The sequence below is a fragment of the Biomphalaria glabrata genome, chromosome 4 (genome assembly GCF_947242115.1).
Source record: "Biomphalaria glabrata chromosome 4, xgBioGlab47.1, whole genome shotgun sequence".
In the NCBI taxonomy this organism is placed as follows: Eukaryota; Metazoa; Mollusca; class Gastropoda; family Planorbidae; genus Biomphalaria; species Biomphalaria glabrata.
In genome coordinates this window covers 16800342-16828101 of record NC_074714.1, presented here as the reverse complement: position 1 = coordinate 16828101, position 27760 = coordinate 16800342, and the positions used below count along the sequence as shown (strand labels likewise).

Below are 27760 nucleotides of genomic sequence, written 5' to 3'. Positions count from 1 at the left end.
TTGTTTATACACGTAGATTCCAGAAAACATTGGCTGCAGTGTCATCTTGCCGGGGTCACAAGTTGTGACCTCTATCTGTCATTGGACATTGCTAGTACCTTTTGGAATAACATGTAAGGACACGTCACATCCTGTCTCTGTTTATACATGTACATTCCAGGGAACTGCCGCTGTTGTGTTATCTCGTCGGGGTCACACGTTAACCTCTTCCTGTCACCGGTCATTTGTAACACTGCCCCCTTCTTAGATCTGTTCGTCCCGAACAGATTCCATTTAACCACGATACTGAAGAAACCGATCGACGTTTTCAAGAAGGAAGCTTTGGTGGTTGCCCCCTTCTCAGAGATGTTCTTTCAATCTGGCAGTTGTCCATCTTCTTTCCATAGAAGAATGGGAGCCAAATCCTCATTTTTCAGCAGGTCCTCACAAATGTTTTCATCAATCTTGGTATGGAAACATCGACCTTCAGATGACGACATTGGGCACTCTTGTCAAGAAAATTCATCAGTATTCTAACGAGTTCGTGCTTCACTGGCTGAGCTCTACATTTTCAAGAATCTTTTTACAGAGCTTCTTCAGAGATACACAGGTTCATCACAGTACAGCAACTGACTTTGGGTTTGTACAATGCCTGTTGGGTTGATGTTCTCGTACAGTTTTATTCGTACAGTTCTATCGCAGATGGTTACTCACTTCACAGTTCTGGCATCTTACACTAGTTCTGTCCTTCTTGCTTCTGACTTGATTATCGTTCTTCTAAAACCTCTGTTATACTTCATCAAACCTATTCTCATGAGGAATGTTCTTAGATTATTCTTTAGTGGCTTCACAATTTCAACTGATAGTAAGGCTTTCTTCTTTGGTCTGATGGTTCCGGACAGAATCTTTCTAACAACATGGGCTATGGAGTTTCGTTAGTGAAAGGTGGGGGTCTATCAGTGGGAGAAGTGGTGGGCTTGTTTTCTAACAACATGGGCTATGGAGTTTCATCAGTGCAGGTGGGGGTCTATCAGTGGGGGAAGGGGTTTTCTTGTATCTTGATCTTGTTGGAGCCATCCACGTTGCACTCTGCATGTGTCGCTTTCTCCGCCTCCTCAATTTGATATTTCTTTGGTTGCGTTGATGTCGTTGTCGTTGTCTTGCTTTCCTGTCGATCAATGCTGATGGCAGCCACATAGCACATAGGAAGGTATTGCATTTCATAGCTGTAGTCATCAAGACTGTTGATCTAACAAGTTGCTTCAGCATTATTCTTCGATGGGTGCTTTGCGAATGAGCTGCAAGTCCACTTGAAGGCAAGGTGTCAAACACGTCATCACCTTCATCCGAGTCTGGAGCACTCGCCTGTGGGGCAGGTTGATAACATTCAACGTGCAAAGGTCCATCAACTTCAGCATCAGATTCTATTGTGTTTCCTTTCCTTTGACCAGGACTTCTCGCGCTGACTTTGACAGCTGGACAAGCTTCTGTTAAGTCCAGACCTTGCTGGTGTATTTCTTGGCATTCACAGTCTTCTTGTAAAGCTACGTACGTACAGTTCTTGTCAAACGCATTGTTGCAGTAATTAAGCTTTGAGTTCTTCTCGTAGACAATGGCAGATAGAAGACAGAAGTCTTTAAGGCCCACAGCAACAGGTATGGACGCAGACCCAACGTTGTCTTGATCTGTTTGGCTGGTTAAGGTACTCATATCAGGTTTATCTGTAGCTAAAGCTTCGGTCAAACTATAGGTCTTTTCTATTGTTTCTTCAGCGCTCTCATTCTGCTTTTCGTTGAAATAGAAACAGCTACCGTCTCTTTTCATTTCTTGTTGGCCACATTCGTTTGGTTTGCTATCACAGTCACAGACAGCACAGCCATCGCCAGCATCTTTATCGTAATTTTCTGTATCGCCACATTCTTGGTTGGACAATTGTTCGCTGTTCATTAATGGTGTAGCTCTTTCATCTGTCGACACAATCTGATACTGCTGAGTGTTCAGCAGCTCGTTCATCATGATTCTTGTTTGATATTTTATTGTATCTGTTTGTTCTTCAGTCTTGTTGGGCGTGGTAGCTATTTGTTCATTCTCATTCATGACTTTGATCAACTGGTTACATGAAGAAAATCTGGTGTTGATTTCTGATTCTATCTTCTTAATGCTCTCTTTCACCGAGTTCATTTTGTATTGCAAAGTTCTCAGGAGCTTCATCGTATTAGGTTTGATTTCAAATTGGCAAGTGTCTGGATTCTCATCTTCCTCCAACAGGGCTTGTCTGAGACGTGCTGTTAGCGTTTCCTTATTTCCGTTAAGCTGTAGACCTCTTTCTCGAAGCTCTTGTCTAAGTTCTTTCATGTCAAGTTCATTAAGAAGTTTGGTGGAATTCATTCTAGCCAGAAAGATCCCACTTCTGACACCAATTATTACGTATTTCTGAATCTTCTGGCTAGATGTATTAGTTGGCACACAAATAAAAACACAGCAAAGAACTTGACGACTAAACTTTCAGTTTCATATAACTTTAATGACTATTAACTCTAACAATTTATTACTGTAACATGTAGCGTAGAAGACTGTACAATATCTGTCAGTTTACAGTTAGCTATACTTCGTTGCAATTCATCTCTTCACTTAGTTGCAATTCATCTCTTCTCAACTTCCATCGAGCCGTATTCCACAGAACAGACCAACGACACACTTCCCAGTGTCGCTCCAGGTCTCCTAAAGCTGAACCAAGTCGCACTCAAGTCTACCGAATCAGAGCCGCACACGTCTTACATCGACTGTATCGACTGTAACGGCTCAAGTCCACTGTAGTTCGCTGTATAGACTTTAACGACAGTAGTCCACTCCAGTTAACTCTACCCTAGTTAACTTGCACCGAGTCGTACACATTTCTCTTCCACAGAGCCGCACACGTCTTACATAGACTGTATCGACTGTAACGGCTCACTCACGACTCCATACGACTGACTTTCACATTAACTCTCTGGCTTATATAGAGTCCCTAATCAATCCTCCAAAGTTCCACAAACACTGCTAGTATCTTCTGGAATAACACGTGAGGAAACGTCACATCCTGTCTTTGTTTATACACGTAGATTCCAGAAAACATTGGCTGCAGTGTCATCTTGCCGGGGTCACAAGTTGTGACCTCTATCTGTCATTGGACATTGCTAGTACCTTTTGGAATAACATGTAAGGACACGTCACATCCTGTCTCTGTTTATACATGTACATTCCAGGGAACTGCCGCTGTTGTGTTATCTCGTCGGGGTCACACGTTAACCTCTTCCTGTCACCGGTCATTTGTAACACTATGTTTATATTTTGCCTGAAAGTTGCGATATACCAAAAAGAAAGTCGATAAGAAATTATTGTTGTTCCTTATTGTGATCTCTTTATGTTTTGGTTGGCTCAGATCAGTTATCCTATACCCGAGATAAAACCGCGCATTGATTTCCAGATCAGGCAGTTCCCTAACCCCTAAACCCTTTAGTTGTTCTTTCACAGGAGTGTATTTAGGGCCAGAGTCTTGTTAGGGCCTGTTTTCAAACCACCAAATTTCTGAGTGTAAGACCATATCCAGTAGAAACGGACATCCATTTTTTTAAGGTCAAGAATCAATCGCACACTAATATTTGCAATGGCGCACCTTCCGCGTACACAGTGTTATAAGTGTAGCCGTGGTATGAGCGTGTGTCTGAGTTGACCCTTAAGTTATTCCTTTGTGGACATATCCAACGGTTAAAATGGGTCAGTCTGGTAGTGGATGAGGTGACAGAGTCTTAAAGAAAGACAGGGAGCTTGTACTTGAACTTGTAATTCTATAAGTTTGGTGCAAAATTTGTACACGTTTTTTCTCTCACTTCACATTCACGGAAGTTGAATTCTCGGATCAAGTTGAATTCTCTGATAAAATTGAATTATCGGATCAAGTTGAATTCTCTGATAAAATTGAATTATCGGATCAAGTTGAATTCTCTGATAAAATTGAATTATCGGATCAAGTTGAATTCTCTGATAAAATTGAATTATCGGATCAAGTTGAATTCTCGGATCAAGTTGAATTCTTGGATCAAGTTGAATTCTCGGATCAAGTTGAATTCTTGGATCAAGTTGAATTCTTGGATCAAGTTGAATTCTCGGATCAAGTTGAAATCTCGGATCAAGTTGAATTCTCGGATCAAGTTGAATTCTTGGATCAAGTTGAATTCTCTGATAAAATTGAATTATTAAGTTGAATTCTTGGATCAAGTTGAATTCTTGGATCAAGTTGAAATCTCGGATCAAGTTGAAATCTCGGATCAAATTGAATTATCGGATCAAGTTGAATTATCGGATCAAATTGAATTCTTGGATCAAGTTGAATTCTTGGATCAAGTTGAAATCTCGGATCAAGTTGAAATCTCGGATCAAATTGAATTATCGGATCAAATTGAATTATCGGATCAAGTTGAATTCTTGGATCAAGTTGAAATCTCTGATAAAATTGAATTATCGGATCAAGTTGAATTCTTGGATCAAGTTGAAATCTCGGATCAAGTTGAATTCTTGGATCAAGTTGAATTCTCGGATCAAGTTGAAATCTCGGATCAAATTGAATTCTTGGATCAAGTTGAAATCTCGGATCAAGTTGAATTCTCGGATCAAGTTGAATTCTCGGATCAAGTTGAATTCTCGGATCAAGTTGAATTCTTGGATCAAGTTGAAATCTCGGATCAAGTTGAATTCTTGGATCAAGTTGAAATCTCGGATCAAGTTGAATTCTCGGATCAAGTTGAATTCTTGGATCAAGTTGAATTCTCGGATCAAGTTGAATTCTCGGATCAAGTTGAATTCTCGGATCAAGTTGAATTCTCGGATCAATTTGAATTCTCGGATCAAATTGAATTATCGGATCAAGTTGAAATCTCGGATCAAATTGAATTATCGGATCAAGTTGAATTATCGGATCAAATTGAATTCTTGGATCAAGTTGAATTCTTGGATCAAGTTGAAATCTCGGATCAAGTTGAAATCTCGGATCAAATTGAACTATCGGATTAAATTGAATTATCGGATCAAGTTGAATTCTTGGATCAAGTTGAAATCTCTGATAAAATTGAATTATCGGATCAAGTTGAATTCTTGGATCAAGTTGAAATCTCGGATCAAGTTGAATTCTTGGATCAAGTTGAATTCTTGGATCAAGTTGAAATCTCGGATCAAGTTGAATTCTCGGATCAAATTGAATTCTTGGATCAAGTTGAAATCTCGGATCAAGTTAAATTCTCGGATCAAGTTGAATTCTCGGATCAAGTTGAATTCTCGGATCAAGTTGAATTCTCGGATCAAGTTGAATTCTCGGATCAAGTTGAATTCTCGGATCAAGTTGAATTCTCGGATCAAATTGAATTATCGGATCAAGTTGAATTCTTGGATCAAGTTGAAATCTCGGATCAAGTTGAATTCTCGGATTAAATTGAATTCTTGGATCAAGTTGAAATCTCGGATCAAGTTGAATTCTCGGATCAAGTTGAATTCTCGGATCAAGTTGAATTCTCAAAAAAACAGAAATGGAAAAGTGGTTTGAGTGCTGGGACAAGTCCCAAAAAGCCCGTTGAGTCTGGGAGCGCATGAGGCGCCCTGACCGCACTTCCCCGTGGTGGAGGCTGTCCAGGCCTGAGCAAGCTATTATAGCACAGTGCAGGACAGGCCATTGTTCTGTTGGCTTATATTTCTTCGGCTATGGACAAATTTTGATTCACGGTGCCCCCGCTGCGAGGAAGAAGATGAAACCGTGCCGCCTCATATTCTGTTTGACTGCCCCAGACTTGCTGATCTCCGTATCGACAGGTCTGGGAAATCCTAAATTCTCGACCTGTATGGCGACATTTATGCACTACGCAAGACAGCAGGGTTTCTGTCCAGGGCTTTTGCAAGAGAAGATTTGAGCCTCCCAAGCCCTTTCTCAAATGGAGTTTGATGATGATGATGATGCGTTGAATTCTCGGATCAAGTTGAATTCTCGGATCAAGTTGAATCTTTGAGCAATTGTCCCTAATAGAATATAAATCAATAACATAAAATAACCAATTATATATTCAAATAGTGATAATTAATTAAGCTTGTTTGCTGTATTAAAAGGTAAATACATCTTACAGTCTGCCAATGTGCATTTCTTTCCGTTAACAACACGTGTTTATTTTATTGAGCATGTTTCTAGTTGGAGCCCACCAAGTATATGTCTAGTGGTTCAACTTTGTGAATAGTAGCATGTATCGGGATGGGGGGGGGGTAGTAGCCAATATCCCTCCCTCCCCCCGGCCGCTATTAGTTTTTTTGTTTTCTGTCTGTTGGCCTGTCGCATATTGAAAAGCTGTTTTCTCTTATCTATCTATCTATCTATCTATCTATCTATCTATCTATCTATCTATCTATCTATCTATCTATTTATTTATTTATTTATTTATTTATATACTGCATATTTGTAACTTACCACTCACTGGCATAGCAGTCATTGATCGCGAGATCTCTTAAACTGTCGTACGTATCCGCACCACAGGTTCCTTTTATCTACTAGAATCTCACAAGGCACACTTTTCGACAGATACACAACCTGATCGCCGAAATTCGCGAAAAACCGCAAACTCTATCAAACCTTTCTATTTTATTTTCGATATTTCCCCAAAAGGCCGCAGTCTAATTAGAAAATAAAGAAATATGTCACAAAGTCCGTAATTCATAACCTTTTTTTTTTCTTTTTACCTAGATCTTCTTATTTTTTTATATGTCTTACGTCATTCCCACTCCTTTTCAAACTATACCCCAAAACACTGCATGAATGTATTTATGTTTTAGTTCTAGATCTATTGCAAATACATAAACTTCATTTTTTTTGTCAATAACTCTTTGATGCGTTTTGGGTGTACCAAAGTCAAGTGTTCAATTGTACATTTTGCAGAATGGTTTGTCTTACCTTCTAGTCATTGCTTACCAAGAGTTAGCTTTTCATAGTCGACATACATTTATATAAGCCTAACTGACTTCTGAGGAAGCGTGGTCGAGAGGCTAAGTACGCTTGAAGTTGGCTTGGCTTGGGCTCTGAAGCGGGCTCGAGGTTCGACACCCGACTCGGTCAGAGTTATGTTTACTGAGCGCCTAAAGGGAGCACGGAAAACCTTCTAGATATTTCCCCCCCCCCCCGCTCCCACTGATCCACAAATGAGATTGGACCAAAGCGCTGAAAGCATGAAAGTAGCGCTAAATAAAAGTTATAGTTTATTTATTTGATTCATTTCACTTTTTTTTTGATATTTCTATAAAATATGGCCTCAGAGTTTGTATTCGGTTTATTTCGATAGATCTAGAGTCTTTTTTTTGAGAGAGAGAGCAAGGGAGAGAGCAAGGGAGAGAGCAAGGGAGAGCAAGGAAGAGAGCAAGGTAGAGAGCAAGGAAGAGAGCAAGGGAAAGAGCAAGGGAGAGAACAAGGGAGAGAGCAAGGAAGAGAGCAAGGAAGAGAGCAAGGGAGAGCAAGGAAGAGAGCAAGGAAGAGAGCAAGGGAGAGAGCAAGGGAGAGAGCAAGAGAGAGAGCAAGAGAGAGAACAAGAGAGAGAGCAAGGGAGAGAACAAGGGAGAGAGCAAGGGAGAGAACAAGGGAGAGAACAAGGGAGAGAGCAAGGGAGAGCAAGGAAGAGAGCAAGGGAGAGCAAGGAAGAGAGCAAGGGAGAGCAAGGGAGAGAGCAAGGAAGAGAGCAAGGGAGAGCAAGGAAGAGAACAAGGGAGAGAGCAAGGAAGAGAACAAGGGAGAGAGCAAGGAAGAGAACAAGGGAGAGAGCAAGGAAGTGAGCAAGGGAGAGCAAGGAAGAGAGCAAGGGAGAGAGCAAGGGAGAGAGCAAGGGAGAGAGCAAGGGAGAGAGCAAGGGAGAGCAAGGAAGAGAGCAAGGGAGAGAGCAAGGGAGAGAGCAAGGGAGAGAGCAAGGGAGAGAGCAAGAGAGAGAGCAAGGGAGAGAACAAGGGAGAGAACAAGGGAGAGAGCAAGGGAGAGAGCAAGGGAGAGAGCAAGGGAGAGAGCAAGGGAGAGAACAAGGAAGAGAGCAAGGGAGAGCAAGGAAGAGAGCAAGGGAGAGAGCAAGGGAGAGAGCAAGGGAGAGAGCAAGGGAGAGAGCAAGGGAGAGAACAAGGGAGAGAACAAGGGAGAGAACAAGGGAGAGAGCAAGGGAGAGAGCAAGGGAGAGAGCAAGGGAGAGAGCAAGGGAGAGAGCAAAAGAGAGAGCAAGGGAGAGAACAAGGGAGAGAGCAAGGGAGAGAGCAAGGGAGAGAGCAAGGGAGAGAGCAAGGGAGAGAGCAAGGGAGAGAGCAAGAGAGAGAGCAAGGGAGAGAACAAGGGAGAGAACAAGGGAGAGAGCAAGGGAGAGAGCAAGGGAGAGAGCAAGGGAGAGAGCAAGGGAGAGAGCAAGAGAGAGAGCAAGGGAGAGAACAAGGGAGAGAACAAGGGAGAGAGCAAGGGAGAGAGCAAGGGAGAGAGCAAGGGAGAGAGCAAGAGAGAGAGCAAGGGAGAGAACAAGGGAGAGAACAAGGGAGAGAGCAAGGGAGAGAGCAAGGGAGAGAGCAAGGGAGAGAACAAGGGAGAGAGCAAGGGAGAGAGCAAGGGAAAGAGCAAGGGAGAGAACAAGGGAGAGAGCAAGGGAGAGAGCAAGGGAGAGAGCAAGGGAGAGAACAAGGGAGAGAGCAAGGGAGAGAGCAAAGGAAAGAGAGCAAGAGAGAGAGCAAGGGAGAGAACAAGGGAGAGAACAAGGGAGAGAGCAAGGGAGAGAGCAAGGGAGAGAGCAAGGAAGAGAGCAAGGGAGAGAGCAAGGGAGAGAGCAAGGGAGAGAGCAAGGGAGAGAACAAGGGAGAGAGCAAGGGAGAGAGCAAGGGAGAGAACAAGGGAGAGAAAAAGGGAGAGAGCAAGGGAGAGAGCAAGGGAGAGAAAAAGGGAGAGAGCAAGAGAGAGAGCAAGGGAGAGAACAAGGGAGAGAAAAAGGGAGAGAGCAAGGGAGAGAGCAAGGGAGAGAGCAAGGGAGAGAACAAGGGATGGTACTTTGTTCCACAAACAACAAACAACAACAAACAACAAAAGACAACTATATCCTAATAGCATCGAAAATGTAAATTCTAGACTCTATTTTCTTTTCGCTACATTCAAAGGGGGTGAGATAAACTATTACAATTAATAAAACCAAATGGAAATTTCTTTTTATTTAGAGAGAACAAAATACCAAGAGAAATGTTGAAAGGGGAACAGGAATGTGTACGGAGGACGAACTCTTTTGTTGTTGGAGTGGGAGGGGGGATAAGTCAAAGTGCTAATAAAATCAACGGGCCTTAAATATGAGAGCGTATATGTGTCGAGGGCGGATTGTGAAGCGAATCTTCCCAGATCAAGTCCCTCTGGGAGAAAATACGATGCGCAGGTAAAAAACAAAATGGGGGCTCCAGAGGGCGAACAAAAAAAGAGAGAAAGAAAGAGAGCGGGCCGTGAGATTTCATTATAACAGATACACTGGTTCCACGGGCTAGAAATGTAGGTTAGGTTGATCATTAAAATGTGGCCCGTCTATTAAAAAAAAAAAAAAAGGGGAAAATAAAAGGGGGTTCCGATCATAATAAAAAATCTAAAGCCTAGGAACAAACCCGGCCAAAATAAACAATCAAACGCCAGGGAACAAATCAACGGGCGTAGCCGGTGCGTGCTGCTTGTATATCTCATTATCGGTATTAGGTGGCTCAGTTTGTGTCAAAGAACAAGCATTGAACGTGGGGATGATGTAAGAAATGCTCCTCCTGCTCCGCCCCATACGAAACACTTCTCCTGACTGCGAGGCGCTCTGGCTTTAGACGCTGAAACTCTTTAACAAGCCTACAAATGATTTATTGTCTTCACTACAGCTTGTCCTCCCGGCTACTATGGAACAAATTGTTCTCATCAATGTATCCAATGTCTACATTCAAACTGCTCCCCTTCAACTGGTCTGTGCATTGAAGGATGTATAGGGGGTAATGATTTCCCGTATTGCAGACAAGGTAGGTTACCTTAATAGGTGATGAGCTTGTGTTAAGTTAGTGGGATTACATATTTAAATCACGGCAGTTCATCTTTAAGTACACTCCGTATCGTTGTCACTTTCACGTTTTTACCTCAGTACGAAATGATTCTCCATTTCCTACTATGTCTAAGCATTCCATAGATTTTGTAAAATAGCCTCATGTATTGATCATAAGGTTTTATTGCTATACGAGTTTATTACAAATTTTAAATTGCGAAATATGTGTCAATTTTTCAGACACACAAAAAATGAGTTGAAATGAAGTTTGTTAACATGATCAATAAACTAATGTGTTTAACATGATCAATTAACTAATTTGTTTAACCTGATCAATTAACTAATTTGTTTAACATGATCAATTAACTAATTTGTTTAACCTGATCAATTAACTAATTTGTTTAACATGATCAATTAACTAATTTGTTTAACCTGATCAATTAACTAATTTGTTTAACATGATCGATTAACTAATTTGTTTAACATGATCAATTAACTAATTTGTTTAACATGATCAATTAACTAATTTGTTTAACCTGATCAATTAACTAATTTGTTTAACATGATCGATTAACTAATTTGTTAAACATGATCAATTAACTAATTTGTTTAACATGATCAATTAACTAATTTGTTTAACATGATCAATTAACTAATTCGTTTAACATGATCAATTAACTAATGTGTTTAACATGATCAATTAACTAATTTGTTTAACATGATCAATTAGCTAATGTGTTTAACATGATCAATTAACTAATTTGTTTAACATGATCAATTAACTAATTTGTTTAACATGATCAATTAACTAATTTGTTTAACATGATCAATTAACTAATTTGTTTAACATGATCAATTAACTAATTTGTTTAACATGATCAATTAGCTAATTTGTTTAACATGATCAATTAACTAATTTGTTTAACATGATCAATTAACTAATTTGTTTAACATGATCGATTAACTAATTTGTTTAACATGATCAATTAATTAATTTGTTTAACATGATCAATTAACTAATTTGTTTAACATGATCAATTAACTAATTTGTTTAACATGATCAATTAACTAATTTGTTTAACATGATCAATTAATTAATTTGTTTAACATGATCAATTAACTAATTTGTTTAACATGATCAATTAACTAATTTGTTTAACATAATCAATTAATTAATTTGTTTAACATGATCAATTAACTAATTTGTTTAACATGATCAATTAACTAATTTGTTTAACATGATCAATTAACTAATTTGTTTAACATAATCAATTAATTAATTTGTTTAACATGATCAATTAACTTGTGTTTTCCACGATCCTCCTAACAAAATATTTTATCAGCTTTTAAATCGATGTTATATCAAAAAGGTTCTGCTTAACATTCGTATCTTCCTTGACCACATATTAGACCGACTTTCAATCATTTATATTCCATTTATAAAAAAATGAAACACATAGGTAGATACCGCATGAAAATGGATTTTAAAAATTGTGAGTTCTGACGAACAGAAATATTAGTTCGAGAACCAAAACTTTAAATCAATTTTAACACATTGCCCTAGGCCATACAAATCTTTCTATTTAATACCTAAGCGTTCTCTACACTGCCTGGCAACTGAAGGAAATAGAGAAATCATTTCTCAGTTTGCCTGGGACTTTTAGGCATTCTATAGAATGCCTGATTTCGCATTTTTTCGGTAACATATATTGACATATAAATGTATGCAACATTAAACAGTCTCGGCGTAACTATTTAGAGTCTAGAGCTTGTGCAGAAATTTTAAATGCAGAAACAGTCTCGGCGTAACTATTTAGAGTCTAGAGCTTGTGCGGAAATTTTAAATGCAGAAACAGTCTCGGCGTTACTATTTAGAGTCTAGAGCTTGTGCGGAAATTTTAAATGCAGAAACAGTCTCGGCGTAACTACTTAGTGTCTAGAGCTTGTGCGGAAATGTCCAATGTCTCCTGCAACACTGAACTATCGACTGCAGCTCAATGGAAGTTTTAGCACTCAGTAAAAAATACTTCTCAAAAGAATGACCATCTTGATGTAAATAGTTTTTTTTTTTAACCAACGAAACAATGTTATGTGTATCATAAATAGTGCTGCGAAATTTAAAAAATTAGGAACAAATCTCCTGATTCATTATTTTGTTTGTTGCTTTATTTCATCAGCGTGTAGCAAAGGAAACTATGGAGCTAACTGCAGCTTAAGTTGCAACAAGTGCCTCAATTTCAATTGCAGTAGTGATGGTATTTGTCTAGGTGACTGCGTGGGTTTCTCTAATCCTCCTCACTGCAACCTAAGTAAGCTGATTGGTTAGAGTTCGTTACGCTGGAATGTCTGGATGAGTGTGTCTTGGTCTTATCAGAATTATGTCCGGTGAATTCCCACTTGCTTTCTGAGACTCTTGTTTCAGTGAAGATCTACGCTTTATGAAATAAAACACTTTTAATAAATAAGTTGAGATCATGATGTTTTGAAATATACACTACAAACACACGAGATAACTAAATTACAATAGCAGATTCACAAAAGTAGACATAATTTGTCAAAAGTACAGCGAGAACTTGAGTACAATGAGAACAAAAGTACAGAGAGAACAAAAGTACAGAGAGAACATGGGTACAATGAGAACAAAAGTACAGAGAGAACAAAAGTACAGAAAGAACAAACGCACACTTAGAACGAAAGTACAGAGAAAATAAAAGTACACAGAAAACAAAAGTACAGAGAAAACAAACGTACACTGAGAACAAAAGTATAGAAAGAACAAAAGTACAGTGAGAACAAAAGTACACAGAGAACAGAAGTGCACCGAGAACTGGAGTACACTAAGAACAGAAGTACACTGAGAACAGGAGTACATTGAGAACAGAAGTACACTGAGAACAGGATTACACTGACAACTGATGTACTCTGAGAACAGAAGTACACTTAGAACAGAAGTACACTGAGAACATACGTACACTGACAACTGAAGTACACTGAGATCAGAATTACACTGACAACTTAAGTACACCGAGAACAGAAGTACACTGAGAACAGAAGTACACGATTCTTAGATACAATGCCGGAGAATGAAGTAAGGCTACAAACAAGATAAAGTAACTCCAACTTAAAAGCCGTCTTTCAGATATATTGCCAATGTACGAAAACAAACCATTGATGAAGTGTTTGCGTGACATTGCATACAGTTTTGCTTTGTGAAGTCTTTTTTTTTTTTAAATCTGACAAGTTTGGAAGCATGGTGTTTTTTAAGTGTATTTTGGACTATAAATACATATCATATGTATTGAAATTATTCATATTTGCTTATTCCCTTATGCTTGAATAGTCATAGTTTTACACTACTACTAAATGACGAGACGATGATAATGCAATGAAACTGAAATATATTTTTTTCTGCGCAATTTTGTCGGCGCTATTTTGTCGTCGTTATTTCGTCCGCGCTATTTTGATGGGTCACAGTGTTTCACATATATATATATATACTTGTTATAGTAAGCAATGTGACATTGTCTCCACAGCTTGTAAGGAAGGCACTTATGGGATCAACTGCAATAGGACGTGTCCAGAGTGCTTTAAGAACCTATGTGATCCGAGCTCAGGACATTGTACACTTGGATGCTTAGGATACTCCGACCCACCTCATTGCAGCACAAGTATATAATAGTGTTGAATAGTTAAATGTTACGATTGTTTCACTGTAACCCTTGTCAGGAACATAGAAACTAATTACTGTAGTAGCCACTGACGTTCAGTGATGTTTCTATGAACGTAACATAAGTTAATTTACATGAAATTAAAATGTAAGACATTCAAATGTACTCTATACAATAACAATGCTCATAAGTTCAACAGTTATGCAAAATTACACACACCAAAAATGTATACTTAAAAAGAGAACAAAATAAAACATATCTATATTAACATTCATTCACATGTAAGTCTATATAATGGCCCCCATTGATGTAGTAACTCTATGATCTTCTGTACGGCAGTACATGTATCAACTCGTAAAATACATCTCACACTACAATCTCTAGTTCCGCACGTTTTAAGTCTTACCAACTCTCACTACAGAGGCGCAGCTCAAGGGGAGAATAGGAAAAATGTCCCCGTGCCCTCACTTGAGGAAGCCCCATAAGTCTTACCAACTCTCACTACAGAGGCGCAGCTCAAGGGGAGAATAGGAAAAATGTCCCCGTGCCCTCACTTGAGGAAGCCCCAAATGAGTGTTTTTTTATATTAAATATTACTCAAAAGGCAGGGGCCCCCAAAGAGGTCAAGACCCCCCCCGGGCCTCCAAATGATAACAAATTCCTAGCTACGCCTTTGTCTCTGTCTATCTTCTTGTCTATCTTCTTGTCTATCTTCTTGTCTATCTTCTTGACGATACAGTTATTGTCACTGTATAGGGTTTCAAGCCAGACTGACACTGGCTCTAAAACAATACTATTGTAACATTCGATATAGTCTAATTATAACAATTAAAGAATATCCTCCACAATTATAACAATGTAAGACAAAATACAATCAACGTACCCACTAAAAGTGGATAGATGACAATTGTTTTTCAACAGCGACAACATCTATTATTAGACCAAACAGTCAATAGCACTTTAGAAGGCTACTTGCCTTCTACGTGCACATTACACACTGGTCATTCTCGCATTGAGGAGTCATTCACAACAGAGGTCATTCGGAGTCATCCAGACAAACAGTCGCTATTAATACATAGAATAAAAATAAGTATGAAGATACTACCCCCCCCCCACGACCAAGAATAGGTCCCAATGAAATGTTTATGACGAGATGTGCAGACGGCAGGCGTGCCCATTACGACATGGTAAGGGCAGCTTAGCAAATGGTGCCAATCATAATGGGCCCTTAACAAGCATGCTTATAGGGTAGTCTGATCCGTTTCCTATTTTAAATTAAAAGTCGTTTCCTTTTTATTTTTTCTAAATATCTATAAATACATTAAAGTAGGATGAATTTAAATACATTGTTCTAAAAGTAATATTGCGACGAAATGATTCTAGCTCTGCATTATTCACTATCAGAGTAATTGCTGACATTTTTATAGGGCCCACTGGCAATCCAAATCGCCTTAATAAAAGGCCGACTTTATAACTTATAACCGAGTTTAGGTCAGTGGTTCCCATTTTTTTGTTCTCTCATAAACCCCTTCAATCTCGATACGCAGGTGAAGGAAATAGTTAAGTGGGCGGAAGTCTTCAAATTCATGAAACTGGCAACGAATTTGATAGAAAGTCGCGCTATTATCGCGAATGTCGTTGGTTCGATTCCCACACATGCCATTATATTTTCGTTGATAAACTTAATGACCATTTTTAATAATCACCGAACTTTTCAAATACAGATTCAAAACCGATTTGATACTATCTGGATCATATCTGATCTAATAAGATCCCATTCGTTATGATCCCCAAAGATCATATTCGTATGCGATTTTGATTTGATCAGATTCCGATTCTATTCGTTCCAATCCAATCCAATTAAATAGCACCATTAGCTTCATAAAGTTGGAATTGAATTCAAATAAAACTTTTTGACTTATAGATTAATTGGTATAGCACTAAATATCCAACAGATTTATATATTTTGTTTTTAAAGATGCTGCTGTTGGTGGTGAGCCCCCTAAAGTATTTCTACCTTTTTCAGAATGCTTTCGAACGTTACATGGGTTGAATTGCTTGCAGAAATGTAGCGCCAACTGTTACCAGTCCATATGTCAATCGACCACCGGGAAATGTATGGAGGGATGTGAGGATTACAATGACCCTCCCGAATGTACGCATGGTAAACATGTTTTTCTCTATAATATGTATGGAGAATATACTTTTGGTGTAGTTCTAGGCTGTATGAGTGATACATACTGCTCATTTAGTTGCAGCATGTATAAATAACATGGGCGTAGCCAGGATTTTTTTCGGGGGGGTTTTGGGGGGGATTCCCCCCCCCCAGCGGAAAAAATTATATATGTATATATATGTGTGTGTGTGTACATAATTAATCTATATTACATTTTGACCCTTTCGGAAAACGTTTATTATGGCCTAGAATAGATTCTTCCTGGAATTAGTGGAAAACTTGTAGACTCCCCGCCCTTGCTAGCAAGGGGGTCTGGGGGAGCTCGCAGCGCTCCCCCAGCGCGGGGCGAAGCCCCGCCGCCGAGCACTATTTCTGGTACTGAAAGCCAACAAAATGCATATTCTGAGGTATCTACAGTGCATTATCTTGCTATTAAAAAGTTTTATTTCAAAAACCTAATGTGCTATTCTTACTGACTGAGACCCTCTCGCGCCGTTCGGTGCATTTTCCGTCAAGCTGTTTCCGCAACTCTTATTTTGCGTAATTCATTTTGTCGGAGAACATGTCCCGCAAAACCTCATGCGAGGCTCTGTCACAACGTTACTAAGGGTTCGACTCCCAGTTCGGCATATGATTTCTTTGATTTAGACCCGATCTCTATAACTGACTACTAAAATCTGTCTTAGCCATCTTTGTTTAGCCACATTTAGTGTTTTTCAATTTTAGCAGAAGACTATTCACACTTTATTAATGGAGCCCAAGCCACTGGTTGAAATTTGCAACCTCTCTTGACTACGCTCTTGGAATTACATGCCAGTATTTCGCTTTAGATTTTATATCGAAAAGGAAAGATTTTTCGTCAAAATCATCTGAGGGGTTTTAAACTAAAAATCTCTGGAGGTTGTTTTTTTTTTTTTTAAATTCAAAACCCCATTTAGCTACGATCATAGAATTAGGTGACTGTAGTTTGCTTTAAAATAATATTGAAGAGAGAGGTTTTCAACTCTAAACGCTCTGTAGGGGAATTTTAAACTAAAAACCCCTTTGGCTACGCTCATTTTGAGTGTGTAATTTTCTTTTTTTTTTATATTGAAGAGAGGGTTTATCGTAAATTCTGGAGGGGGTTTTAAAATCAAAATCTTCCTTAATTGTGCTGTTGGAATTTTGGGATTGTTTTTTACATTTTTTAATTTAGTTTTATAGAAGAGGGTGATTTAACTGCAAAAACCTCTGGTAGGGGGTTTAAAACTCAAAACCCCCTGTAGGGGGTTTTAAACTCAAAGCCCCTGGTAGGGGGTTTTAAACTTAAAACCCCCTGGTAGAGGGATTTGTATCTCAAAACCCCCTGATAGGGGTTTTTAAAATCTCAAAACCCCCTGGTAGGGGGTTTTAAACTCAAAACCCCCTGGTAGAGGGTTTTTAACTCAAAACCCCCTCGGCTGTGCTGTGGTAAGTGATGATTTAGTATTAAAATCTCACCTAAAATAAACAAAATAAAAGCGAAAATCAGTCACTTAACCCCCCCCCCCCCCCTGGCTACGCCCATGATAAAAAATATCTTTCTGATGTATGAAGGATTAACTTCTGTTCTAGTTCCATGATGTATGAATGATACATACTTCTGTTCTAGTTCCATGATGTATGAATGATACATACTTATGTTCTAGTTCCCTAATGTATTAATTGTATACTTGTGTGAGGAACGAGTGGAGATAATGACAGGACTTTTGGGAGCACTTCCATCCCCGCTTGTGCAATGAACTTGTTCCTAAGGTACCCAAATTAGAGTTCTTTTTTGCTTCCCTATCAAACTGTCTACACTAAGGACTGTTTCACCAGGTCGCCATGCTGAGAAACTTTGCCCGCGATCAACTTGTCAAAACAAATGTCAGTTCTTATTACTCCCCACGCGCACAAAAAATAACTGTATCTTGCTCCCCTGTTTACTAATAGCAGAACAATTATTCCACTATTTTGTTTTAAACATGAAAACATTGTTTGTTCCTCTAGACACTATTTAATTACTCTCAAATAGGTTTAATACTTCCTATTGCTGGAACAGACACAAAATAGAGCAGTGAGATTCATAACAAACGAATATTTACATTTGACTAGAGTAACACCTTTAGTAAAATCACTAAATTGAGAAAGCCTTCAGGACAGAAGACACAAAAGTAAAGTAGCAATTATACATAAAACACTGAACCATAATCTTCAAATACAAAAACAAAATTTAATAAAATACTCTAAAAAACACAAAGATAAATGCATGTTTATCGTTCCATATGCTAGGACAAATTTGTACAAATACTCCTTCTTCCCTAGTGCTATTAGAGCATGGAATGAGTTGCCTGACCTAGCCAGGAAAACCAGTGACTTGGCAGAATTTAAGTCATTGGTTAATATGTATGACTGAATGCATGACGCGTAGGACGTAATAATCTTCTTTTTTTTTTAAGTAACGTCTATATTATACTAGATAAGATAAGTATGTCTTTTTTTAAATTTTTAAATGCTTTCATATAGTAAGCATTTCAAGCTTAGCTTACACTATGCGCTTAAAAGAAAAAGTAAAATTCCCCTTTCAGACCTTGTGGTCTATAGGGCAGATGATGTAAAGGTCATCGGTTTATGTGGCCTACGGTTAACGAGGGTGTCATGTGGCCAGCACAACGACCAACCGCCTTAACTTTTCCCCAACTGTAAGGTACCCAATAGAGCTGGGTGGACTTAGAGGGTCTTTCTCATTTCTGCATTTAGTGCGGTCTAGTGCTATGTGTTACTAGTAGTCAGCATCGATGTCCAATGCTTTGAGGTCACGTCATTCTCCGTCCTTCGGGCATGACCAAGTCAACATAGGCTTGAGGATGGTGAAGATTCTGAGTTGACCAGTTCGAGCTCATAGAAGGTCTTAACACTGACCTGCATACGTCATACGTCTGTACAATAGCAACAAGCTATTGGTCTCCACTGCCCACAGGTTATGACGCTATAGGTGAGTGTTGAGGCCTTCTCTAGCGAATGGTCTGGGTGTTACACCCTTCTCACGTGACTTTCAGGATACGCAGCGCAAGTAGTACATGACCCAATCTCATACAATAGCGTGCCGTGTTATTTACCTTCCTACCTTTATGACAATCAACCTTCAAAACAATTTGCCGACAGAAAATCATGAGACAAATTTCCTGTCATTAAAAAAAATGTATATATGTGTCTTGCAAACAGAATGTCTAAACAACAGCCATGGATACAACTGCTTCTGCCACGAATATTGCAGCGAGTGCTCAAACAAGTCTGGTATATGTGATAAATGTAAACCAGGGTTTTTACCAGATCAGTCTAAAAAGAGTTGCTTTTACGGTAAGTCACTAAACAGCGTAACTGAACCATATCTGAGCTATAATCCAACAAGGTTAAGAAGAATATATTATACTAGTCGACCGGTGGCGTAGCATACGCCTCTATTTTGCAGGGCCGGCCTTAGGCCACTACAACCTATGCGACCGCATTAAGCCCGCACTTTCATAAGACCCGTACTTTCATAGGACCCGCGCTAATTCTAGGTGTATAAATTATTAAATTAAACCAGGAGCTCCTGGAAATCTCCCGAAATTACAAAATATACGAAAAAGTCCTTAAAATATACGGACACATATAGACACAAATTTTCATTTTGGGGTGTCATTCAATATGGAAAACGCCAATCCTATGCGCGATAAATAAAAACGGCATTATTCATTAGTCGTAATTGTGTAATCTGGTGAAAGAAGCTTCTCGCGCCTCAAATTAATGAAGAATTACTAGAGGTCAACAAATCTCAAAGATAGATTGAAACATTTGGTAATTCTTGCCATTGAACGTGATCTATGTAGGAAACTGAATTATTATGATATACTGTATGACTTTGCTACACGCAAGGCTCGTAAAGTATTTCTGTACGTAGTAAAGAATGAATAAAATGCATAGACGAATTTATTTTCTAATACAAACTCTAAAAATTTCACTTATAATTCGCTTCCCTACCCAAACTTGGCCCCGCGAAATGCGTTTCGCATGTGGCCCCACAATGGTTAAGTCCGGTCCTGCTATTTAGTGACGGGTGTGACCTAACGAGGAGTCATGTTGAAAAGTGACGAGCCCCCATGTGACCTAAAGAGGATTCACGAACCAATATGAGTTCACATTACCTAGTAGCGGGTATAGCCTAAAATATTCAATTAGAATTATAGCTAGATTTAGGTATTTAGATCAAAAGGTCAGTGTTAAGTGTGCTGGCACGTTCGTCCAGAGGTGTACTGGTCCCTTCTTGTACTGCCTAGGTTATTAAGTATAACCTCCAGGTATACAATTCAACTAATGTATGCAACAAAAGACTTTACAAAGTCGCAGGTAAACATATTTACATGGTTTATTTACATGAATAAAATAAAGGTGTAAATACATGGCCATTAACTCACAGGCCGACACAACAAAAAGTAAACAAAAGATACTCAAAAATAATATGGCACACAGCCCTAGTCATATGTTACATTATCGTCACATTCGGGTTATCAAAAATACAGGTCACAGGCCTCAGGTCAACACATGACCACTTTTGACCATTGGGTTACAAACTTCCGGCTTACACAGCCAACTAAAGGTCACATGCCTCAGGTCGAAATACGACCACTTTTGGCTACACTATGGTTACAGGCTTCAGGCTTACACTAGCCACTTTTAGCCAAAAAAAAAACAAAATGGTCATGATGAACTATAGGCTTCAGGGAAACCTATGAGCCTACAAGCTTCATAGAATCCCACCTATAGCCATCCGTTTGGTAAAGCCCATCTGATGATTCAATACGGGTTGAATCCCTCAGAGACAAGGCTATAAAAAATATGTAAAGTCCATCTGATGATTCAATACAGGTTGAATCCCTCAGAAAAGGGTTACAAAAATATGTCACGTTTGGGAGTACCCCAGGATGCAGAACATCAGGGTAAAAAAAATATACTGCCTGGAAATCATTTGGGGCTATATCTATTAATAAATACATTATATAAAATACAATAATACTAAAGACATACTTAGCCCAAAGATCTCCAGAGCAGGGCACACTTCTCCGAGTACCCCATGACACACGACCACTAACAGAAAAAATACTATACACAACACAGGTCAAGTGGTCAAGCTGGTAACTCAGGAGCAAGTGGCAACTAAACACAGTTTGCAAGGCCTTTTATAAACTACATAAGGGGAATCACTCCTAACTATACAAGTAATCAAAAATAGTTATTTCCCCATTATGTCACACAGGTGAATATACATAGTAGATTACTTGTTCTCTTTCCATGACTTCTTAGTCACAATGGTTAAGTCCGGTGCTGCTATTTAGTGTTTGTAAAATATTTGTTTGTTAAATGTTTTACATGTTTCGGATGTTCCTTCAGAGTTGAAGATAGTTTAATTCTTAGTCCAAACCTCCCGCCCGAAGGACAAAGGTGGATAGGAGCGGGCAGGGTTTGACAGTCCAGCGCGCAGCCATCCGTAGCGACGTGTGAATACCCGCAGTTCTTGTTTTTTCGTGGGCTGACTATCCGCAGAAATAAGAGAGTGATCTTTCCTTTACTCCTTTACTTCTTGCTCGTCCAAACTGATGAGGGAAGAAGAGAATCATATATGCAGATATGTCATGGAGATATATATATGTGTGTGTGTGTGTGTGCCTTCTGTGTGTAAGTCCGGAAAGTTTGACTGCACACTGAGCACGTTATTCCAACTGGAGCTGGTAACACAAACTCAAAATCAACCCCAAATGTTATCCACTCATACAGGTAACAAGGCAGGTACCAATAGTTTCAACATGAATCAAATGAAATTATGCACTACAGACTATCAATAACCATTACCCTATCTATGCACTAAAGACTATCAATAACCACAACCATATCTATTCACTAAAGACTTTCAATAACCATTACCCTATCTCCGTAAATTTACAAAACAGAGGAGACTTGTACGTTACGAAAGTGTTGTTGATACTAATATAGTTTAGTCCCACTGAGGACATATTACCACAGTTTGCAAGATTTATTAATGGTACCAATGCCCTGATAGTTGTAAAGATATCGTTCCATGTGAACTTGGCCTAACTGACGTTAGTAAATGATTGTCCCTTTTATTTCATTGTTGTTTAACGGGCCAATCTCTCAGTGTAAAAAAAGGCTTGACGCTGTAAAGCTGTAGTTAGTCTGTGAAGATGAATGTAAAGATGTAACCAGTCAATAACAATAGAAGTGTACTAGAGTATTTCGGTTATGTTTATGGCCAACATTTTCATTTATTTCCAGATCAACTTTTGGACTTCAATCACACACTTTTAACGGAGCCAGAAGATACCCCTTTAAACCAATTTGTATACTTCATCCCTATCAGCTTTTTTATCGTCGCCTTTTTTAATTGCATGGTCGCAGTGTACTTTCATCGCCTCAGACAAGCAAGACGTTTAAATTTATGGGAGCATGAGTAAGGCACGCGTCACCGCTAGCTTCAAGAGACGTCAACACGTTCATACCTAGCTATGGACATGAACACTGAGTCCTCGGGGAAATAATGGGGGAAAACAGCAGCTAAATCTGGACACTTTTGAAGAAGAAGTGGAGCCTGAAAGTTCCAGTCTTGAGGAAGAGATTCTGCCAGGATAATATCTCCATTCTAATTGCGCTAAGAAGCCTTAAGCTCAAGATTTTACATTCTCCATTATTTTCTTTCTTTCAATTCTCGGTGGAGCGAATGCTACCAGTGTTGATTATCTGGTGATCGACACTGTAGATTTAACTTTCCAGATAAAGTTTTGATTCGAGTGTTAGCTAACCATTGCTTTCTAACTGTAATCATAGAGGCTCTGACTGACTGGTGAGACCCACTTGATTTTAGGAACAACTTTATTCCATTTTTCTGATTTTAGTGTTTGTGTACTAAATGCAGGTTACAAAAAAAAATATGAATACTTGAGTCTCTTAGCATGTTTATCCTCTGTATTCAATGATCAAATAAATAATGTTTTTTAGTTTGCTTCCTCTTAGTAGATGAGTTTTGAAATCCTGTTGGAGCAGTGTGATTGCATACTCTTTGACCCACCAGGGAGAGATAGCACCACGAGCCTCTGAGTTACCAACATGGAAAAATGGTTTGAGTGATGGGACAAGTTTAAACAACAAAAGCCAAGGGAGAGTCTGGGAAAACAGTGTGGAGGCTGACCAGGTCTGAACAGCTGTAATCACAGTGCAGGACGGGCCTCAGTTCCGTAGGGCAGGGTTCAATGTCGACTCATGATGCTCCTGGAGGAAGATAAAACGTGTCTGAAATTCTTTTGAACTGATTTCCATCACAAAAGGTCCATAAAGCTTTAAACTCTTCACCTGTATGGTGACATAAGTTGAATATGCACAGCAGTATGATTCTGTCCAGGGCTATTGAAAGAAATGCTGTTGCTGCTGCTGATGTTGCTGCTGCTGCTGCTGATGATGATGATGATAATGATGATGATGATGATGATGATATGGCAGGTCTGAAGTAGTTTTGTCCTCTGTCAGATAAGGAGAATCATCATGGGGAATGTTCAGGGTCACGCCACGAGAATGCCCACAAGGTCAGGTGTCATCACACCTTCGGCTAATCGGGACGGACATCACAAACTATCTTCGTAACCTTTTTTTTATTATTATTGTAAGTATTATAGTATCTTAAGAGTTATTTACTTCTTTTAGTAAGCTTTTTTTTTATTGTTGCTGCTACAACATTGTACTTTGACTTTGAATACTGTTTATTGCATTTGTTCTTTTTCTTCTTTGTAATGCCTCTAGTTCTCTAGTAGTGGATCATAAGTTCTCACTCTTGGTGTACCTGTAAAGTCTGTTTATGACATTCATACAATTGTGAACAATAAAAAAACAAACACTAACCAATGAGTTCATTAATTACTGGTTATTAATTATTTCTGTTTTATATAAACAAGTGAAATAAATCAATGAAGATGAAAATTGCAGTAATTGTGCGGTTCTTAAGATTTATTTTTTTCCTTTTTGTGCTTGTTTTTAATTGCTTTTGCCAAGCGCAGTTTTCATCCTATGATATGCTCAATGCGTAAAGGTCCCAAATCTTTTGTGGAACAGTGAGGGGGGAGGAGGTATCTTGAAGAAGGTTTCCGTGCTGCCTTTATGTGTTCAGCAAACTTAAATTCAGTTTGAGACGGGTTTCAAACTTAAACCCCCTGGTGGCGACTGAGCAAACTCAGCATTTTACTATTACTAATAAGGTGAACGCCTACGTGTCCGAAATTTGCGAAAGAGAGTATCTGACGTTCATTCGTAGGCCCATCCGTGACCTTCATTTATTGTCTAAGCCAGTTCATGAGTACATGTTTCAATGGTTTATTTAAGTGAAAAGTGTTCAGTGCAAATGGTTTCAGAAACAAGTTTGCATTTATCTTTCTTTTGATTAATTACTACCACTTCTAAAACCAATATGTAATTATTAAAGTCGTCTTAATTTAATAACAGAGAGCGTGCATATTAAACTGAAGCGTCTAAATTTAATATTAGAGCGGCAGTATGTACATTTCAAATTAGGATGTATGTTCGTCTTTGAAAGAAGCTTCAGGCTCCAATATGTGTTGAATTGAATAGAATTGCTTTTGAGGACGATTTTGGACAGGGATGTGGGCGGGTTCTGGGAGGAGCGGGTAATCATGTGATTCTGGGTAGCGATGCGGAGGCCCGATAACAACACTGACCTGAATGGCCTCTTTTTTTTTTTAGAGTTGGATAGTCAAATTCGATGTTACACTGGTACCTGGTCGATGCTTGCAATGGGTCGGCTTATTTTTCGACATCCTTTCCTCACCTTGTACTCTTAATAATCTTGGTAGCCCAATGCTGCTATGTCACATGTCACATGTCATGTTGATTTGTTTCCGTACTACACGCTTTTTAACTCCATAAACATTTTTGAAAGCAAACATTTTGAAAAGCCTGTGTTACATTATCTTCACTAGTTCTTCAGACTGGACAATCATTTCAGCCTCAGTAGCCAAGGCTCTCCACAAATTTCTAGGAGACGCGCTTGACATTCAACCACTATGGTACCTGCTTGACATCTAGCCACTATGGTACGCACTTGACATCTAGCCACTATGGTACGCACTTGACATCTAGCCACTATGGTACGTGCTTGACATCCAGCCACTATGGTACGTGCTTGACATCCAGCCACTATGGTACGTGCTTGACATCCAGCCACTATGGTACGTGCTTGACATCCAGCCACTATGGTACGTGCTTGACATCTAGCCACTATGGTACGTGCTTGACATCCAGCCACTATGGTACGTGCTTGACATCTAGCCACTATGGTACGTGCTTGACATCCAGCCACTATGGTACGTGCTTGACATCCAGCCACTATGGTACGTGCTTGACATCCAGCCACTATGGTACGTGCTTGACATCCAGCCACTATGGTACGTGCTTGACATCCAGCCACTATGGTACGTGCTTGACATCCAGCCACTATGGTACGTGCTTGACATCCAGCCACTATGGTACGTGCTTGACATCTAGCCACTATGGTACGTGCTTGACATCTAGCCACTATGGTACGTGCTTGACATCTAGCCACTATGGTACGTGCTTGACATCCAGCCACTATGGTACGTGCTTGACATCCAGCCACTATGGTACGTGCTTGACATCCAGCCACTATGGTACGTGCTTGACATCCAGCCACTATGGTACGTGCTTGACATCTAGCCACTATGGTACGTGCTTGACATCCAGCCACTATGGTACGTGCTTGACATCTAGCCACTATGGTACGTGCTTGACATCTAGCCACTATGGTACGTGCTTGACATCCAGCCACTATGGTACGTGCTTGACATCCAGCAACTATGGTACGTGCTTGACATCCAGCCACTATGGTACGTGCTTGACATCCAGCCACTATGGTACGTGCTTGACATCCAGCCACTATGGTACGTGCTTGACATCCAGCCACTATGGTACGTGCTTGACATCCAGCCACTATGGTACGTGCTTGACATCTAGCCACTATGGTACGTGCTTGACATCCAGCCACTATGGTACGTGCTTGACATCCAGCCACTATGGTACGTGCTTGACATCTAGCCACTATGGTACGTGCTTGACATCCAGCCACTATGGTACGTGCTTGACATCTAGCCACTATGGTACGTGCTTGACATCTAGCCACTATGGTACGTGCTTGACATTTAGCCACTATGGTACGTGCTTGACATCCAGCCACTATGGTACGTGCTTGACATCCAGCCACTATGGTACGTGCTTGACATCTAGCCACTATGGTACGTGCTTGACATCCAGCCACTATGGTACGTGCTTGACATCCAGCCACTATGGTACGTGCTTGACATCCAGCCACTATGGTACGTGCTTGACATCCAGCCACTATGGTACGTGCTTGACATCTATCCACTATGGTACGTGCTTGACATCCAGCCACTATGGTACGTGCTTGACATCCAGCCACTATGGTTCGTGCTTGACATCCAGCCACTATGGTACGTGCTTGACATCCAGCCACTATGGTACGCGCTTGACATCCAGCCACTATGGTACGCGCTTGACATCTAGCCACTATGGTACGCGCTTGACATCCAGCCACTATGGTACGTGCTTGACATCCAGCCACAATGGTACGTGATTGACATCCAGCCACTATGGTACGTGCTTGACATCCAGCCACTATGGTACGTGCTTGACATCCAGCCACTATGGTACGTGCTTGACATCCAGCCACTATGGTACGTGCTTGACATCCAGCCACTATGGTACGTGCTTGACATCTAGCCACTATGGTACGTGCTTGACATCCAGCCACTATGGTACGTGCTTGACATCCAGCCACTATGGTACGTGCTTGACATCCAGCCACTATGGTACGTGCTTGACATCTAGCCACTATGGTACGTGCTTGACATCTAGCCACTATGGTACGTGCTTGACATCTAGCCAATATGGTACGTGCTTGACATCTAGCCACTATGGTACGTGCTTGACATCTAGCCACTATGGTACGTGCTTGACATCCAGCCACTATGGTACGTGCTTGACATCTAGCCACTATGGTACGTGCTTGACATCTAGCAACTATGGTACGCACTTGACATCTAGCCACTATGGTACGTGCTTGACATCTAGCCACTATGGTACGTGCTTGACATCTAGCCACTATGGTACGCACTTGACATCTAGCCACTATGGTACGCGCTTGACATCTAGCCACTATGGTACGTGCTTGACATCTAGCCACTATGGTACGTGCTTGACATCTAGCCACTATGGTACGTGCTTGACATCTAGCCACTATGGTACGTGCTTGACATCTAGCCACTATGGTACGTGCTTGACATCTAGCCACTATGGTACGTGCTTGACATCTAGCCACTATGGTACGAGCTTGACATCCAGCCACTATGGTACGTGCTTGACATCTAGCCACTATGGTACGTGCTTGACATCTAGCCACTATGGTACGTGCTTGACATCTAGCCACTATGGTACGTGCTTGACATCCAGCAACTATGGTACGCACTTGACATCTAGCCACTATGGTACGTGCTTGACATCTAGCCACTATGGTACGCACTTGACATCTAGCCACTATGGTACGTGCTTGACATCTAGCCACTATGGTACGTGCTTGACATCTAGCCACTATGGTACGTGCTTGACATCTAGCCACTATGGTACGTGCTTGACATCCAGCAACTATGGTACGCACTTGACATCTAGCCACTATGGTACGTGCTTGACATCTAGCCACTATGGTACGCACTTGACATCTAGCC

General features: G+C 40.1%; 1 protein-coding gene across 1 annotated transcript in view; it reads left to right on the top strand.

Annotated features, from left to right (window-relative positions):
- Nucleotides 1–23798, top strand: part of LOC106051504 (multiple epidermal growth factor-like domains protein 10) — a 65016-nt gene extending 41218 nt beyond the window's left edge. Inside the window, exons 12-17 of the mRNA XM_056027961.1 lie at nt 9892–10026; nt 12224–12355; nt 13580–13714; nt 15741–15878; nt 19116–19250; nt 22221–23798. Coding sequence (XP_055883936.1) covers nt 9892–10026; nt 12224–12355; nt 13580–13714; nt 15741–15878; nt 19116–19250; nt 22221–22399 — 854 coding nt within the window. The 3' untranslated portion in view covers nt 22400–23798. The remainder of the gene's footprint in view (nt 1–9891; nt 10027–12223; nt 12356–13579; nt 13715–15740; nt 15879–19115; nt 19251–22220) is intronic.
- The last annotated feature ends 3962 nt before the right edge of the window (nt 23799–27760 follow it).